We start from the raw sequence: 18,537 nt of genomic DNA, 5'->3' as shown, positions 1-18,537 counted from the left end.
GTTTGGGGATCAGAGCAGGGAGGCCCTGGGCTTGATTCTGAGCACTGCACAACATTTAAAACGAGAGAGAGAAAAAATAAATAAGATGAGAGAAAGAGAATGAAATACCAATCGAGTGTCCCTAACCCAAAGACCCCAAATCCAAAATGCTCCAGAATGCAAAACTTTCTCGGCACTACCGTGACGCTACAGGTGAGAAACCCCTGGATCAGAAATGCGCTAAAGCTTCCGTACGAAATTCCCACCAGGCTGCGTGTGAGAGGTGTGTGAACCACAGTGTGCACTTTCCGACTTCGGGGTTTTAGCAGTTTCTTTAAGTCCTCGACTTTGAGCCACTGTCATCCACGGGATCCCATTTCCACAGCGTCTGATTCCACCGGGCTGGGGGATCCCTGCATCCGTGGGCTGCGGCTCTGGCCCCTTCTCGGTGGAAATCGGAATCTGCCCTGTGTCCTCCTCAGATTCGGGGCCAGTGCCAAGGTGGTGCATTTTCTGGGGCCCAGGAAGCCCTGGAATTACACGTACAACCTGCAGACCGGTTCTGTGGTGGAGCAGGGTTTGGGCGTCGCCAGCCGGCAGCAGGAGCCGTTTCTCGGCCTCTGGTGGAGCGTCTACCACGGCCAGGTGCTGCCGCTGTATGCGCATGGCCCTGCAGCCCGGAGGGACGCATCTCCCGGCCCCGCGGTAAGGGGCCCCTCGGGTTTCCCTCCTCCTCTGTCTCCGAGTCTGGGTTTGCAGGGGGTCACGATCAGGCTCCTCGTGTGGAGCTGGTGCACGCACAGAGCACAGCCCCGTCCTCCTCCATCCCCTCTCCCTCCCTCTCTTGTGTCCTGGTCCCCTTCCCTCTGAGGAGGATCTGTCTCCCTTCTTCCTGTCCTCTGTGTTTCATTTTGCTCTTCATGTATACTTTGGGTTTCTCATTAAGAGAAAGCATGGGATATTTCAGTGTATGTTCTGATATGTTTTCCTCAGCACTGTGGACTCAGGGTGTGTCTCTTTTCCTGCAAATGACTCACTTTTTCCTTCTTTATGGCAGAGTAGTACTCCATGGTGTGTAAACACATTTTCTTTAATCATTCATCTGCTGATGGACATAGAGGCTGCTGCCAGGGTGTAGCTCTTATGAGTTGTGCTGCTATAAATACGGGTGTGCACGGATCCCTGCTACATCCCCAGCGGTTTTAAATGTTTTATTTTTTTTACTTTGTGAAAGGTCTTGCAAATCCTCCTGCCTCAGCCTCCCAGGGTACTAGGATGACAGGTGTGCACCACCGCACCAGCTCTGACACACCGAATACCTAGGCACGTACACGCATGACACTAAACACGTATGTGCACATGTACCACCGATGCCAGTACCTCCAGGCACACAACCAAAACACACGTGCCAACTTGCACATATATACACTGGACACATCTCAAGGTGTGCACACATGAAAGCTTGTGCGTACAAACACGTGTTCTTACCTGGTCCCTGACTACACACCTCTGCACATCCACACATATGCGCATCACTGACACATAAAGAAAGTGGGTTTTTCCTCTTGTCTTTTGAGACGGGGTCTGGCTAAGTCTCTAGGAGGCCCAGAGTGGGCTCGGACTTGGGATCACGTGTGTACACTACCCTGCCTGATCTGAGCTTGCATTTAATGAGAACAGATGGGAGGGTTCGCTGAGTGAGTGTGTCTGTCTGTGTGCGTGCAGGTTTGTCTCGGTGGTCCTGATGTCTCGTGTGGAAACTCGGCATCCGGAACCAGAGAACTCTGTGTAAGTTCAGCCTCCAGCATGGAGGTTCTGCCACGTGCGACTCCGGCCCTGGAGCCTGACGCCGAGGTGGGTGAGACAGATCCCTCCTCTGAAGACTGCCGTTCAGAAGATGTAAGTACCGGCCTTCCTCACTGGGGTGGAGATTTGGGCTCCGGATCCCCAAGGAGTGAAAGAGACGGGCTTCAGATTCCCGGGTGTCAGGGACTCCTACAACCGTTTGGGTTATGGTAGATTGAATGATCGTCTTCAGCCAAGGGTCTCCATCCGATCCCAGGACTCTGGGAATGTGGCCACCCATGGTAAAGGGACTTTCTAGACTTGAGGAGGGATGTTGAGGTGGGCCAGGGATGCTGGATGATCTCAGGCAGCTGGTGGTCACATTGTAAGCATCCTTGCCAGAAATGAATGCATTGTGTCTAGAGCTCGTGGAGGGCCAGTGAGGGAGAGTCATACAGAGTGACCCCGCTTGGACGTATGTCATCTGTATTCAAGTGTTAGAGTTGAGAAGAACCCCTGAGCCTTGGGGAAGACACAGAGCAATCAGTGGCAGGTAGGCGGGAGAGAGTCTTGACAGCAAGGTGTTGACTGTCTGAGAGATCTTGTGCTCAGCTTTGTCCAGAATGCCCAGCCACCCAGTGCACTGTGAGTGTCGGTTCATTGTGCTCCTGACGGCGGCTGTATGGAGCCTGTGGTTTGTGCCTGGCATCAGAAGACGTAGGCTGGTGCGCAGCTGGAAGTCCAGCTATCTGGGAGGCTGAAGCAGGAGAACCTCAAGTTCAAGGCCAGCCTGGGGAACTTAGTGACCCAAAGACAGCCTAAGACAAAAAAGAGGAAGGAGGAGGAGGAGGAGGAGGAGATGGAGAAGATGAAAAAGGAGAAGAAAAACAGGAAAACGGAGGAGGAGGAGATAAAAACTAATTGTGCTACACATCAATAGCCTGGAAAGAGGAGAAGGAGAAAAAAGAGGAAAAAGAGAAGGAAAAACCAGAGGAAAAAGGAGGAAGAGAAGGAAAAGGAGACTAAGCAGGAGGAGGAGGAGGAGGAGAGGACAAGAAATTGTAGTACAGTACACATCAGTAGCCTGGGCAAAAGTCAGCATCTAAAATGCAAAGCGGGGTTTTCCCCGAGTTTCTCGAAAGTCAGAAGATTGGAAGCGAGCACATTGTGCGCCAGGGATGAGGTCGGTCTGTGCGTGTGGCAGGGACACGAAGCCCGAGGCTGGGGTTGAAGGGAGGGGCTTTACACAGCTCGCAGTCTGGCTTGGGAGGCTGCCAGCCCGAGACACGGGACTCGGGAATGGGGTCACTGCCGGGTGGGTCCCAGCATCCAGATGCATCTGCGTACCCGGGGCCTCCGCACATGTACGTTTAATAAAAACAACAGAACCGAAAAACACATGTGCTGCAGCTGGGGCTGGAGGCACACGCCTGTGACCGCAGCTCTGAGAGGTTGAGGCGGGAGGGTTGAACGTTTGAGCCCGGCCTGGGCAACTCAGCATGATTTTGTTTCAGAGAGAAAATAACCCTGAAAGGAGCTAGGGAAGGTAACTCAGTACTTCTGGGGTTCAGGCCCTAGCACTGAAAGGATGTGGGAGAGAAGGACAGGACAGGACAGGTCAGGATGAAGGAAGGGAAACAGGAAGGAAAGAAACAAACGTTAATGGAATAAAAATAATACAGAAGAAAGGAAAGGACGGAGGGAGGGAGGGAAGGAAGAAGAAGAGAGACACACATTAAGGAAAGAGAAACATTGATGGAGTAAAAATAATACAAAGGGAAGAGAGAGAAAGAAAAAGCCAGAAACCTCGATGGAATAAAAACAGCAGAACCGCGGGCCTGTGCCGCGGGAGGCGGACCTAGAATCTGCCCCCCGCGCTTTGTGGATTCGTCCTCGTGGACCGGGGTGATCGTCAGGACTGGGGGTTTCCGTGGGTCACGGCGCTCGAGGCCACTACCCCGTGGAGCGCCCCACGGCAGAGGGGACCCGGGTGGAGACAGCGGCGGTGCCGTGGGCTTCTCTTCCGCTGCTTGTGGGGACCCGAGCGGCTCCATCTGGTCCCCACCCCGTGAGCTCCTGCACCCAGAATCACCACCCGATGAGCTCAGGCCCGGAGCCCAGCCTTGCCGCGAGACCCCCCCCCCCCACGGGAGACCCCCACGGAAGGAGCGTGAGTGTTTCTCTGCCAGCGACGGACGCGTTGCACGGTGAGAAGGAAAGGGAAGCCCCGCGGTAGGAGCAGGTGGGGTTCCTCAGGTCCTCCGGTGGGTGTCCTTGGGTGCAGTCACGGCTGCGGGCCGTGTACTGAGTTGCAGACTCGAGGCCTTTTATTTTGGTCCAGACGACAACAGCCAAACGTAGCCATTTGTGTCAAGCTCCCACCGCCGTACAGAAGCTAAGTCTGCGTCGTAAACCTCTTTATTTTAAAAAGCAACTTCTATACGTATCCCGATGGGGCTTTCTGGCGCTGGACATAATCCGTCGGTGTGTTAGGAATTCTGCCCCGATAGAAAGACTATTCTGCAACTTAAGCTGATGTTTCTTTGGATGTATAAGTTAATCCTAAAACTACCAATATCCCCAATATTTTGAGCTTTCTACTTTATAGAGTTGGTGTTTCTCTGTCTGTAATTTCTGCCAACAGTGCTTATTTATTTCTGCAGCAGCCTTCAGATAGGATTAGACTTGCTCCCAGATTTTGATCCTAATGTAAATTGTGCTCTGTTCTTGCTGTTTGATACGAGAGTATACAAAGCCACCTTGGAGGGGCTGGGGATTTAGCTTAGTGATTCTGCCGCCTGCCTTGCAAGTGCAAGGTCCTGAGTTTGATCCCCGGTACCAAAAAACAAAAGAAAAACCACCTTGGAGTTATTTTTGTCACTGTCCTGGGGATTGAACCCAAGGCTTTGTTCATGCTAGGAAAGCCCTTTGCCGCTGAGCTACGCTTCCAGACACCTTTCAAATCCACGTCCAGCAACTCTGTTCAGTTTTCACCCAGGAGCCCAAGTTGGGCAACTTTGTGAGATCCGGTCGTGTCTCAGAATTAAACATCAAAAAAGGCTGAGGATGTAGCTCAGTGTGAAGGCCCCGAGTTCGGTCCCCGGTAACCACCCCCAAATAAAGGCATCTGGGAATAAAAACTGGTAATTTCTTAAACCTTAAATCTTGAAACCTCCTATATAATCCAGCTCCTTACCCCAAGTTGTCTACTCTAGAGAAATGTAATCATACACCCAGGCAAAGACAAACAATAGATATATTATATGATAGCCACAAATTGGAAATAACCAAAAGCTATGAACAAACTGATGCATTGCTGAAATGGAATAGTACTCAGCGACGAAAAAGAACAGACTTTGGTACACACAACAGACTGGATTAACTGGCTGGAGTGTCAGTACTGCTTTGAAATTCTCCAACTTGTTGTATATTTCATAAAGTATTTCCACATTAAGTCTATGCCACATAAATCATTTAACATGAGTTCACGGGGGTTCAGCTTTGCTGTTTGCTTTTAGTTTCTCTTGATTTTTCACTCGTGTTGTCTTGGCTTACCTCCCTCCCTCCGTGCCTCCTTCCGTTCTTTCTTTCCTTGCTTCCTTTTTCCCTTACTTTTCTTCCTCCTCTTCTTCCTCTCCTCGTTTCCCATTCTTCTCTTCCTCCAGTTCCTGTTCTTTCTCATCTCTACCATCTCTGTCTCTCTGTCTCTCTGTGTCTCTCTGTCTCTGTCTCTCTTTTGACTTTCTGGCATGACAGGAAATTTTCAGCTTTAAGATTCTGTTAAGTTTCAGTCTTTTCTTGTCAAGGTGACCTGAACTTCAGGCAGCCTTTGAGAGAAAGCGTCAGTGAGATAATTATCAGCTCAGGATAAAAATGAATGCAGTTTGTAAAAATCACCTCGGGTACTCGTGTGCCTGTGAGCTTGCAGAAATGCTGTGAGAGGCTGGCTTTGTTCCACGATGCTGTTAAATTCTCATCGCAGATTTCTGTCTGTCTGACATGCAAAGAAGGAATTATTAAGAATAAGGAGACGGGGGCCGGGGATTTAGCTCAGTGGTGCCGCTGCCTGTTTTGCAAGTGTAAGGTCCCAAGCTCAGTCCCTGGTACCAAAAAAAAAAGAGAGATTGGTTTATGCATTTTTAGTACATTTTGAGTGCTAGTATTATTTTAATGTCTCTTGGTCTTGATCAGAAGTGTTAGGGTTGACGAGGTCTGGTGGTGCATGCCTGCAATACCAGCACTCTGGGAGGCTGAGGCAGGAGGACTGCACGTTTGAGCCCAGCCTGGGCAGTTTAGCAACTTAGGGAAACCGTGTTTCACAATAAAAAAAAAAATTTTATAAAGGCTGGGGATGTAGCTCAGTGTTAAGGCTTTGGATTCAATCCCCAGGACTCTAGAAAAGAGGGAGGGAGGGAGGGAGGGAGGGAGGAAAACCAGCAGTAGCTGTGAAGTTCCCCCATCAGCCCTCATAGAATTTCTGCATCCTCGGCTAAGACAAATACTGTGAAAGAGACATAACTTGGCATTTTCTGGCCAGAGCAAGGCTGGGGGACAGGCAGCCCGGGCCCTCGTGTGGTGACTCTGGGTTGCACACAGACCAGCCTGCAGATTAAACCAGCTGCCTGTGTGCAGACTAAACCTGACCCGGGAGAGACAGAGGACAAAGGTGTCTCCCTCCCTGGGTGTGGGGACAGCAGGGATTCGGGCCCAAGAGCCCTTTCCTTCCCAGCCGGGGCTGATGGGACACACGCAGGATCTGCTGTGGCCCTGGTCCTCGAGGTTCCTGAGGACCCTGTCATTCTGCTTTAGGTGGCAGCTATTAGAGCTTAGTCTTGTTTGAATTTGACAGGTACAATGAAGATTCAGAAGGAGCCTGCATTCTAGTTAATAGGAATTTCTGAAAAAAAATATTTCTCCTGGATTTGTTGAGGTAGGATTGATATGTAGAACTTGATGCTTTGATGTACACAGTCACTTCCTCATGGGCTTATCTTGCCTTCTTCCCCTCTCCTCCTCCTCTTCCATTTCCTCCTTTTCCTCCACTTCCTCCTCCTCCACCTCCTCCACCTCCTCCTCCTCCATCTCCACCACCTCCACCTCCACCTCCTCCTCCTCCTCCTCCATCTCCTCCTCCTCCATCTCCATCTCCTCCGTCTTCTCCATCTCCTCCTCCATCTCCTCCTCCTCCTCCTCCATCTCCTCCTCTTCCATCACCTCCTCCATCTCCTCCATTTCCTCCATCTCCTTGTCCTTCTCTTCCTTCCATGTTGTATGTTAGGTCTCCAGAACGTACTCAGCTTGTGCAACTGAACCTGTATATGCTCCCCAACATCTCTCCATTTCCCTTTCCCTCTCACCCCCGGGAACCACCTTGCTACTTCCTGCTGACGAAACTTTCGCTTATCAGTTTTATGAGGTAAAATAGTCAAAACATTTTTAAAACAAAAATCCCTGATTGGAGCATTATCTTCACATTTTAATGTTTATTGGATTTCACCAACAGTGACTTCTGGCCATGTCCAATAATTTTTTACATATGACAAATTCCTTTTTATCTTCTTTACATCTGCCCCAGGACATTGTCACATGCTGAACTGATTTTTACAGTAGGTTTTTTTCTCACTTCCGTCTCCTGTCATTCTATACTGTAATTCCTATTCTTCTGGTTTTATTTTATTTTATTTTATGACCTCCCTTCCTGTGCCAGGAACACATCCCCGTTTAGAATAGATGAGAGTCCTTAGAACCCTGCTTGTGCTTTTCTATCATGACATTTATAGAACTGGACATGGCCATCTCGTGGTCATTATTTGCTACATGTCTCTCGATAGGGAGCTTCATGAGGACCCAGACTACCTGTGTACCCCGTTCTGTAATCTTCACTACCTGTGTCTCTGTGATGGAAACTTCACTTCCCCGCTGATATCGGAATGCCTTCTATAGTGAACTGGGCTTTTTCGTAGGGGACCAGAAATTTGGGAGCTGAATATGCAAGCAACCGAGCTTCATCCTTGGTCACCTCACTCCCAAATCTCTGTCCAGATAGTGCATCAGTGAGACCGAGGTACCCAGAGTTGGCACGCTGACGTCCTGTGCTGAAAGTTCTGCAGGGCGGCTCCGGTGAGGGGTCACGAGGACCCAGATGTCTTTGGCCCTGTATGGCAGACACTCGTGTTTTGGGACCTGTTAGGAAACTCCGTTTGTGGGCACAAGCTTGCTTCCTGACGGCGTATTTGTCAGGGTAGGCTGGCTGTTCTAACAGCCCCTGCGTAAGTGAAATTTATTTCTCGTTTGGGTTCCATCCAACGTCATTGGCAAAGGGATCCTGAACTCCATGCGTGCACTGAGGGCTCCAGCATCCTCCAGTTTCTGCTCTTCCTTCTGCTAGAACAGCCTTTCTTCAGCTTTGAGTTCTGAAGGGATTAGTCCTTCGTGCTGAAAGATTAGACTTCATGCTTCATCACTGTGCAGGAGGTGTTCATGCAGGGTGACCTGAATTATTTTCTCTACTGTTTCATTTTCTCATGGAACTCCGGTTGAGATAGCGTGGAGAAATCTTTTTCTTCAGTTGTCTGGTGGGTGTGTTGGTCGTGTTTCCCTCACTGTGACAAAGTAAATGAGGAAGACAGGGTGGTTTATTTTGGGCTTAGGGTTTCAGAGGTTTCAGTGCATGGTCACTTTGGGCCTGTGGCGAGGCAGAACATCATGGCGGCCAGGAAGCAGAGTGAGAGAAAGGGAAGAAAGAGGAAGATGCTGAGATTCCAACATCCCCTTCCGGGCCACGCCCCCAGTGACCTCACTTCCTCCCACTAGGCCCCGCCTCTTAAAGTGTCCAGCATTTCCCAGTAGCACTGCAGGCCGAGGACCAAGCCTTGGACACATGGACTGATGGGGAACACTCCAGATCCAAAGCATAACAGATACACAACAGGAGAGTCAACAGCCAAGCTCGTCTGTGTTAGTGAACTTTCCCATTGCGGGAACAAAATACCTGACATCCACAGCTTGAAGGAGGGATGACTTGGCTCATGTTTCAAGTGGATGCAGTCCATCACTGGCTGGTTCCAGGGCAGAAACATCATGGTGGATGGGCTCAGTTCATGGTGGGCAGGAAGCAGAGCAGAAGAGCAGTGCCAGAGAGGAAGGGGCCGGGGACCAGATATAGACGCCAAAGTCACACTTGTATGACCACCCAGACATACTGGAAGTGTGCTCCGGCGACTCCCCAGGCAGACCCCAAAGCCAACCATGTTGACAAGCTTCGCCATGACACCACCTCATGACCCGGAAGCAGAAGGGAGAAAAAGGAAGTGACTGGGGTGTCCGTAGCTCTTCAAAGCCATGTTCATGATGAGCTGACTTCCTCCCGCTAGGCCTCCCCTCCAGCACCTCCCAATTGCTGCACGGGTTGGAGTACCACGATGTCAGCACGTGGGCTTTAGGGACACTCTGCAGGTCATACAGTAACCACCGGGGAAAGAAAGGATGAGGACAGTGCTTTCCTTCCAGCCGTGGACCTTGTGGTCCTCCCATCTGCCCAATCCCACGGAGAACAGTGGCTGGAAAGTGGAGTTGGGTTTGAGCTTGCAAAGAAGAGGAAGAAATGAGAGCAGATAGCGGTGAGCGTGTGACTTGGGACTCCAGACCTGTTTCCTCAGTGTCAACCTTCATTTGCATTGTGGTGGCACAGCGAACAAAACGAGTATATATATATTGGTACTTGGGGGTTCAGTTGCATTTATTTGTACAGCACAGGGGATTGTTTCTAACCTACATTTGCTCTTTTTCTTTGTGACAGATGGTAGAGTGTCCTGAAATTGAGGCTTCAGCTGGAGTTACGTGTGACCCACAGTCCCTGACCCCTCCTTTGGTACAGTCTGCTGAAACCCAAAGCATCTCGGTATATCTTCTTTATTCGACTCACACGTGCATCATCTCTTGGTCTCTTGGGCCTTTTCCTGAGGATTTGTGCTCCTTGTACACCAGAGAGGCTGCCATATGCTTTCTTAGATTTCTTATGCCTTTGCCCAGTGTCTGGCTTGACCAGCTTGGAATCAGTGTGCTTGGTTGGGTTGGATGAGTCTGTTTGAGTTGTTCATGAACATAGAATATCTAACTGTTCCTCCAGAACTTATCTTCATTGTTGCCTTTCCTGGTGGTATTAGCAAGACTCAGAAATGAGAAAGATAGGCATGGACAGCTCAGTTGGTATTTTAGAACTCTTGGTAGGATTTACACCAGCGTGTACATCGGTCCCTTCGCCTGAGGCATTCAGTTCCACGGTTTTAGCTACTCGTGGTCAAGTGTGGTCTGAAAGTACTGTCTTTACTCTTTATTTTTTATTATTTTATTTTTTGGTACCAGGAATCGAACTCAGGACCTTGCACTTGCACAGCAGGTGGCAGCACCACTGAGCTTAATCCCTAGCCCTGCTTTTTAAAGACAGAAAGATCACCTTGTCGTTACTTTTATTGAAAACTACTGTCATAATTTTGTTCGTATTTTTATACTGTTTAGTCCCATCCAAACTGTAGAACTCCATTGGGTGTCTTGAGATGAGTCTCCTGAGTAAAGACAGGCTACCATATTAATGGAGTATAATAAATGTGGTGTTAATTTCTCTTTTTCGGTAAATAGAATTCCTTGTCCGTTAGGGCAAGAGGAGAGAGCTCCCCGAAGCTTACGCTAGACTAACAATTGGACAATTCTGTTTCTAGCAGCCTGAGAATAAAATTGAAGTTGGCCCCGCTGCGGATTCCTTGGAACCAAGCCAGGAGCCCCTGGCTGAGGTCGCCAGATATCCAGGTCTTCAGCAAGCTTTGGAGGTAGTACCTACACCCCCTGTCTTGTCCAACATTGCTGGTGGATGCTCCTGGCTGTCGCTGGTGCATGTGTCGGCTGTTGATTCAATTTTCAGCCTCATTTACTGAACCTAAGTGTCGTCTGTCTTCCCCAGGGGCTTTCCTCTGTCTGTCTGCCGGGGATGATTGGTCTGCTTGTCTCATCACGTGCCAATTCTCTCCTAAAAAGCTGTCCCTTGCAAAGTTAATTTGAGGGAAGTTCGAGGGGAATTGAAATGAATTCACAATCCAGCTTTTGCAAAATGAAGAGTATAGAAAGCTGGAGCATTCAGGGGTTTGTGTTTGGAATGTGAATCAAGCATGCTGTGATTTTTTTTTTTCTTTTGTCAGTGAAATGCAAAGTGCTTTCTGCTGGTTCCTTTTTTCCCCAGTGGTCCTCATCTTAAACTTCATTTTCTCCACCCATACATTTAATGAAAGCAGAGGCCAGTGTTTTCTTTGTCTGAGAATGGCCTCATTATGCCCTTTGGTCTTCGGGTGATAGTTAATACACTTCTAGAACTGGGAATCGTACAGGACATAAAAGCTAGTATCAAACATGGATTTGAAATATTGCCTAATCTGTCTTGTGTTAGCGTGCTGCTACTGTAACAAGTACCTGAAATAACCAACTTTTCAAAGGTAAAAAGGTTTATTGGGATGATAGTTTTGGCGGTTTCAGTCTATAATTGGTTGGGTCCATTTCTTTTGGGCCTGTGGCAAGGCAGAAGCATCACGGTGGAAGGGCACAGAGTTGGAAAGCTATTCAACCTATGGCAGCCAGGAAGTAAAAGGGTGAGAAGGAAAGGCCAGGGTCCCAGAATGCCCTTCTAGGCCACACCCCCAGTGACCTCACTTCCTCCCACAATCCCCTTCTAGGCCATGCCTCCAGTGACCTCACTTCCTCTCACTATCCCCTTTCCGGCCACGCCTCCAGTGACCTCACTTCCTCCTAGTAGGCCCCCAAATAGCACTAAGTTATGGTTTAGATCTGAAAGGTCTTTTAATTAGAGGCTCACGTGTGGAAGGCTTGGTCTACAACACAGCAGTGTTCAGAGGTAAGTCTTTTGGGAAGTGATTGGCTCATGATGCCTTTGGTTTCATCAATGGATTAACCCATTGATAGATTCATAATTGGATGGACTATTGAGAGGGCCTGTTTGAAGGAAGTAGGTCATTGGGCCCGTGGCCTTGGGGACTGTGTTTTGTTCCCAGTTCCTTCCGTTCTCTCTTTCTTACTCTTTCTTGGCTGCCATGAGGTGAGCATCTTTCCTCCCCCATGCCTGTCCACCATGATGTTTCTGCCTTGGAGCAGCTGACCATGGACTGAACCTTCTGAGACCATTGGAGCAGCCGACCATGGACTGAACCCTCTGAGACCATGAGCCACATTAAACCATACCGTGTTCAAGTTGTTGATCTCAGGTATTCTGTCATATTGACAGAAAGCAGACCAAAACAGAAGCTTTTTAACACAGTGTTTGAGAGGGCATTCTGTGTCCAAAGTACAGAGTACCACCGATGTCTTCTGTTAAAGCAGAAGCCACCCTTTGGACATAGCGTGAATGCTTTCTTCACGGGCTGATGTAGTAAATGCCAAAGGGAGCATTGTTTCTAAAACTGTCAGGGACAACATTTCTTCTGGGACTCCACTTGTTATAACATGTGAGTTTATCCTTTGACAGGTTCACCCCGTGTAAGGATGGTGAGGCACAATCAATCAACTTCGTGGTTGGTAATGTGGCAAATGTGTGTGATTAGACAGATGGAGGAGGTGTGATCGAAATACACTGTGAAAACTTTTTTGTTTTTTTTTACATTTTTTAAAATTAAGTTTATTTATTGGTACATTTTAGGTATACAGCATGTTTACATTCATCATTGAGTGCTTGTACCTGTACATGATGTATCTTGGTTCTGATTTTTTTCCCATTCCCGGGCCCTCCCTTCAGCCCCTCCACCCTTCCCTGTTTACATATAATTTGTTTCCATTTTTTCCTTTTCTCATATTTTTGCTTTTCCCTTCTTTCCTTTCCCCAACCCCTCCTGTGTCCCCTATTCCTTTAGACCTTTTCTTCCTATTTCATAATATCAGTTATACATTTTGATCCTTATTTACACTTTTAGTTTTTCACACCAAAGAAACTATTCAGTATTTACACGTGTCTCCTATTTATTTCACTTAAGAGTATTGCCTCAATGTGCATCCACTTAGCTATAAATGTCTCTAATTTCTCATTTTTTATGGCTGAGTAGTACTCCATTTTATAAAAACCCCACATCTTTATCCAGTCTCCAGTTGATGGGCATTTGGACTGTTTCCAAGTTTTAGCTATTATGAACTATGCCGCTATGAACATAGGTGCACATATATCACTGTGGTATGATTCTTTCAATTCTTTGGGGAAGATCCCCAGCAGGGGAATAGCTGGGTCAAATGGGACCTCTAGTCCTAGTTCTTTGAAGTATCTTCATACTGATTTCCACAGTGGCTGCACCAGTCTGCACTCCCACCAGCAGTGGAGCAGGGTTCCTCTTTCCCCACACCCCCGCCAGCATTTGTTATTGGTTGATTTCTTGATAGCAGCCATTCTTTCTGGGTTGAGGTAGAATCTCAGTGTTGTTTTCATCTGCATCTCTCGAATGACCAGTAATGTTGGACACTTTTTCATGTTTATTTGCTGCTTTTACTTCTTTGCCTGAGAAATGTCTGTTCATTTCAGATGCCCATTTTTGAATTGGGTCTTTATATTTGGGGAGATCCTGATTTTTTTTAGTCCTTTGTATGTTCTAGATAGTAGTCCTTTGTCTGAGGAACATATGATAAAATTTTTTTTCCACAATGTAGTCTGTCTCTTAGCTCTGTTGGTGATTTCTCTTGCAGTGCAGAAGCTTTTTAATAAGATGAGATCCCAGTTGTTGATTCTTTGTGCTGGCTCCCATGCTTCTGAGGATTCGTTCATAAAGTCTTTTCCTGTGCCAGTGTCTTTGAGAGTTCTACGTAATTTATCTTCCAGCAAGTTTAGTGTTTCTGTTTTAATATTTAGATCTTGAATTCACTTGGATTTTAGTTTAGTGCATGGTGAAAGAGAGGGGTCCAGTTTTAATCTTTGGCAGGTTGAAATACAGTTTTTCCAACACTATTTATTTATTTATTTAGGTACCGGGGATCGAACTTGGGATCTTGCACTTGTGAGGCAGGTGCCGGAACCACTGAGCTAAATCCCTGGCCCCCAACACCATTTATTAAAGAGGCTATCTTTCCTCCAGTGAGGATGGTTGGCTCCTTTGTCAAAGACGAGGTGGCTGAGTATGTCTGGAGTTGTTGCTGCATCTTCTAATATATTCCACTGATCTTCGGGTCTCTTTCTTTGCCGGTACCATGCTGTTTTCATCATGGTAGCTTTGTAGTATAGTTTCAAGTTGGGGATTGTGATACCCCCTGCCATGTCTCTGTTGGCTAGAATTGCTTTTGCTATTCTAGGTCTCTTCTGGTTCCAAATGAATTTTTGGGTTGTTTTCTCTAGTTCTGGGAAGTATATTGTTGGAATTTCAATCAGCATTGCATTAAGTCTATATAGCAGTTTTGGAAGTATGGCCTTTTTCCCTATATTGGTTCTTCCTACCCAGGAACCAAGGGATGACTTTCCATTTTCTTGTATCCTCTTTGATCTCTTTTTTCAGAGTGCTGTAGTTTTCAGTGTAGAGGTCGTTTTGCTTCCTTCATTAGAATTGATTCCTAGATATTTCATTTTTTTGGGATGCTATTGTAAAAGGAATTGTTTCCCGAATTTCTCTCTCAGTGAGTCTGTTATTTGTGTATAAGAAGGCTATTGATTTTTGAGTGTTTACCTTGTATCCAGTTACACTAATGAATCTGTCAATTAAGTCTAGAAGTCTTTTGGTGGAGTTTTTTGTGTCTTCTATGTAGAGTATCATATCATCTGACTGAGCTACATATTTTTTTTTAAGCTGTCTCATTTATTATTTAGGCTATTTAAGCAGTAAGCTTATGTTGAAAATGGAAGTGAATTTTTCAGTTGCTTTTAAAAGTAAATAGTAATTAATGAACTTACTGTTATACACAAAATCGTCGACGTTTAAGGTGAGAATCTTTGCCAATCGAAAGACGCTGCTCCAGATTGTGAATGGTATTACAAAGAATTGCAACCTCTTTGTTTTTCTCTTCTTGAAGGTGTTGAAGCTTCCTTCTGTAGACACTCTGTGGGGAAATAGTAGCATCCGGATATGGTTTTCATTTAGTCTGAACTCTTGCTAGTTTGACATCAGACTCCAGCTGTAGTTTGACTATTTCATTTTGCTTTTCTTTTTCTTGACTTATTAAGTTTGCATTTAACTGAGATTTCCATCTCCTTTTTCTTTATTAGATCTTTGTGCTTTTCTTCATTTAGTTCAACTTTTTTCTGCATAACTGGATAAAGTTTGCTTATTTCTGTCTTATGTTCTTCCGCTTTGATTTTCATTTCGTGTACAAGTTTGGCAATATTATTCCTATATTCCTGTTTGTGAGATTTCAGCTTTTCCCTTGTCGTATCAGCATTTCTTTTTAGTTGTTCATTTTCATCTCTCAAATTGTGTTGATTTTCGGTGGTCTGTTTTAGCTCCTTTATCATATCATGAGGCTTCCTTTGTTTGCATTACTTTTAATAAACAGGCGCTCTTTTCCAACTGAATTTCCAGTATGTTATTCTTCCACTAGTTTCTATCATTTTCTTTTCTATCTGTGAAAAGTCCTTTATAAGTTTGTCAGTATTCACACTGCTAATCTTTTTTGTACATTCTTTGCTACTTTGATCCATGCTTGGACTTGATAAATACTGTAAAATTTTGCTGTTGTTCCTGGTTCCTCAAAATAACTGAGCTACATCTTAAAGGGACCTAACAAAGTAGGGATACAAAGGCTGATAGATGATCACTTCAAATATAAAGAGATGTACGTGAATACACACCAGGGATATGCATATGTGTGTATATAAAATGTCTCCATGCATATAAAAATATCTCTACAGACAATTAAAAGTACACGTGCATATCTGAAGCCATTTATATAGCCAGAAGTGGTGGTGCATGCTACTTTCAGTGCAAAAAACCAAATCTCGCCCGTGTTCTTCTGTGAGGTGCGGTGATGCACGCGATGCACGCGGTCCCCGTTGCTCTGCAGGCTATGGAGGCACCATCGCAGGGTGACTGGGTGGTACCAGGGGTCACCCCCTCCCGCTTCACCTTCCAGGAGCACCACGGTGAAAATTTAAAGTTTGCTTTTTAAAAATCGTCACAGGAAAAGACATGGCCGTGAATCCCCCCCCGAATCCTCACCTTCACTTCGAACACATTGGTCATGTCTTTCCCCCGACTTCCTGCAGCAGCTCTGGAGTCCTCTTTCCTGAGGTCTTCACTGGGTGTGATCAAAAACATGGTGACTGCTCTGCCGAGTGCCATCCAGCGGAAAGGCAGCTCATAAACACACAACGCTGTGTCCTCCTCCACCCGAGTCACTGCAGCTGGCACCGTGGGACTCCTGGCTCCTCCCCAAGGTCAGGATGACCGGGAAAGGTCACTGTTTTGAGTCCACTCGGGACATTGAGGCAGCCAGGACGGCTCAGCTAAAGACCCTCAGGAAAGAGGACTGCAGAGCTGCTGGGGAAGCGGCCAGGATGGTGGGAGGAGGGTGTGCACAGCCGGGGAGGATTCCGAGGGAATTCATGGCCATGTGTCTGTTACTACAATTAAAAAAAAAAAATATTTAAACATTCACTGTCCATTTCAGTTATGTCTTATGCATCTGCAGCTTCACCGTTGGTGGGTTAGAGGTGCTGGATGGTTTCATTGCTGTCTTCAGATGTCTCCATGAGATGCAGACATGATTTTCCCACTTGCAGAACCAGGGAGGGGTTGGCAGTGGATTAGAAAAGACAATAGTCCCGGAGTCACTTTACCGAGCATGTGGCCCACGAGGGTTACCAGGCCCTTGGTCATCTGTTTAATTGGGGCACAGAAATGACCTTCCATGTGTGTCCCCACTGTCCCTCCTGTAGCTGACCCTCTGTTAGCATGCTGGGTACGACCCTACTTACAAGGTGTACAGAATGTGTTGCTTTCGTGCACACTGCTCTTCTCAGAGCTGACGTCATCACAGTGCGTTTTTCTCTTGAGGACTGCTCTGGAATGAGGCGCCGGGTGTTCCTGTTATTTCTGACAAGATATCATCCTCCGGGGCTTAAGGAGTCTTAATCTAAGGGTTCTTCAGAGGGAAAAATACTGTTATGCTGAGATACATTGTTTTGTTTTACTCCTGTCTTGGGAATGAGGGTAGAATGTAAAAGCTTTGATGGAAAACTCCTTTAAAATCACTGTGGCAAATAGCTAGACAACAAAGTGCTGTGTGCCCAGCACACAAAAATTATAGGTAACGTATCTGAAGTATAACATCAAGTAACCCTATCACATCCAACCTACAACATCTTAAAAATACTTGTGTTAGGTATCTGTCTATCTTATCTGTCCTCTACCTATCTAGCCACCTGTTTCTCTATCTCTCTGTGTCATCCATCTATTGATTGAATTCTGGACATTTCATGTGTCCATCCATCTATCCATCCTCCACCCATTCCATCCACCCACCCATCCACCCATCCATACATGTATCCATTTATCCATTGACCAACCAACCAATCCATCCATCCACCCATCCATCCATTCATCTGTCCACCTATCCATCCATTAATCCATCCACCCACCCATCTATCCATCTATCCATCTATGCACCCATTCATTCATCCATCCACCCACCCACCCATCCATCCATTCATCCATCCATCCTTCACCCATTCATTCACCCATCCATCCATGTATCCATTTATCCATTGACCCAACCAACCAATCCATCCATCCACCCATCCATCCACTCATCTATCCACCTATCCATCCAACCATTTATCTACTGATCCATCCATCTGTCCATTCATCAATCCATCTATCCACGCATCCATCCGTCTGTCCATCTCTAAATCAGTTCATCTACCCATTCATCCATTAATCCACCTGTCTATCCATACGTCTGTTTCTGCATCTCTCATCTATCTACTTATGACTTCTGCATATTTCATCCACCTATTCATCTATCTCTATATATCGTATCTAGTTATCCATCCATCTATCAATGTATTGATCTGACAATCCTGTCTTTTTACTTACCTTCTATGCTTGTATATATCTAGGTAGATCGATAGATGACATATCTATGTATCTATTATTGTCCCCAAATACACATTTTTTAAAAGTCTTAATTGAGTAATAAGCATTTAAAAGCAATATATTACTTACTTTTGTTCATCTGTTGCCAAACTAAAGCAAGATGCATGTACTCAAGTGTCTATATTTTCTTTCAAACAGTTTCTCCTTGAGAAAATAGAGGCTCACCCATGGTGGGGGATAAATTATTTGCATTATCATTTAAATGATCTTGCCAGCTTCCCCATAGTATTTTTTTTTTTTTGGTACTGGGGATCGAATTCAGGTCTTGCGCTTGCGTAGCAGGCGGTGAAACCACTGAGCTAAATCCCCGGCCCTTCCCGTAGTATTATAGACTGTATGTACACGAGGTAAAATTTTTTCTCTATTGTTTGAAACTTGTTTGATCATTTACCGTGGTTTTTTAAAAACCTTGAAACTTTGCCAGGTGAAAATACTAAGTCAGTAATATATGTGACTCTGTGTGTGTGCAAAGAGGTTTAGAAATGAACAGACGCTTGATTGTTGAGAGAGAAATCCATGGGTGTGCGGATAGATGGATGAATGGACAGGGAAGGAGGGGAGAGAATTGAGTGAGTGAGTTGATGGGTGGATGGATGGATAGATGGATGAGGTAGATCAGTGGGTGGGTGGGTTGGTGAACGGAAAGATGGATAGATGA

General features: G+C 46.3%; 1 protein-coding gene across 7 annotated transcripts in view; it reads left to right on the top strand.

Moving 5' to 3' along the window:
* Gyg2 (glycogenin 2) overlaps positions 1–18,537 on the top strand; it is a 35,668-nt gene that overhangs the window by 14,951 nt on the left and 2,180 nt on the right. For 3 of the 7 annotated variants that reach the window (XM_004867322.3, XM_004867323.4, XM_004867324.4), the window contains exons 7-10: positions 462–684; positions 1,705–1,878; positions 9,563–9,664; positions 10,482–10,589. In XM_004867322.3, the coding sequence (XP_004867379.2) occupies positions 462–684; positions 1,705–1,878; positions 9,563–9,664; positions 10,482–10,589 (607 nt within the window). Of the gene's footprint in view, positions 1–461; positions 685–1,704; positions 1,879–9,562; positions 9,665–10,481; positions 10,590–12,289; positions 12,408–18,537 lie in introns of those variants that run through there. The other 4 variants (XM_021246354.2, XM_087209950.1, XM_087209951.1 and 1 more) reach the window with 3 other exon arrangements.

Source organism: Heterocephalus glaber, unplaced genomic scaffold (genome assembly GCF_053883595.1).
Source record: "Heterocephalus glaber isolate CG9 unplaced genomic scaffold, H.glaber_assembly_v1.0 deba00001072, whole genome shotgun sequence".
NCBI lineage: Eukaryota > Metazoa > Chordata > Mammalia > Rodentia > Bathyergidae > Heterocephalus > Heterocephalus glaber.
Note: the sequence above shows the minus strand (reverse complement) of the source record. Positions and strands in the feature narration are given on the sequence as shown.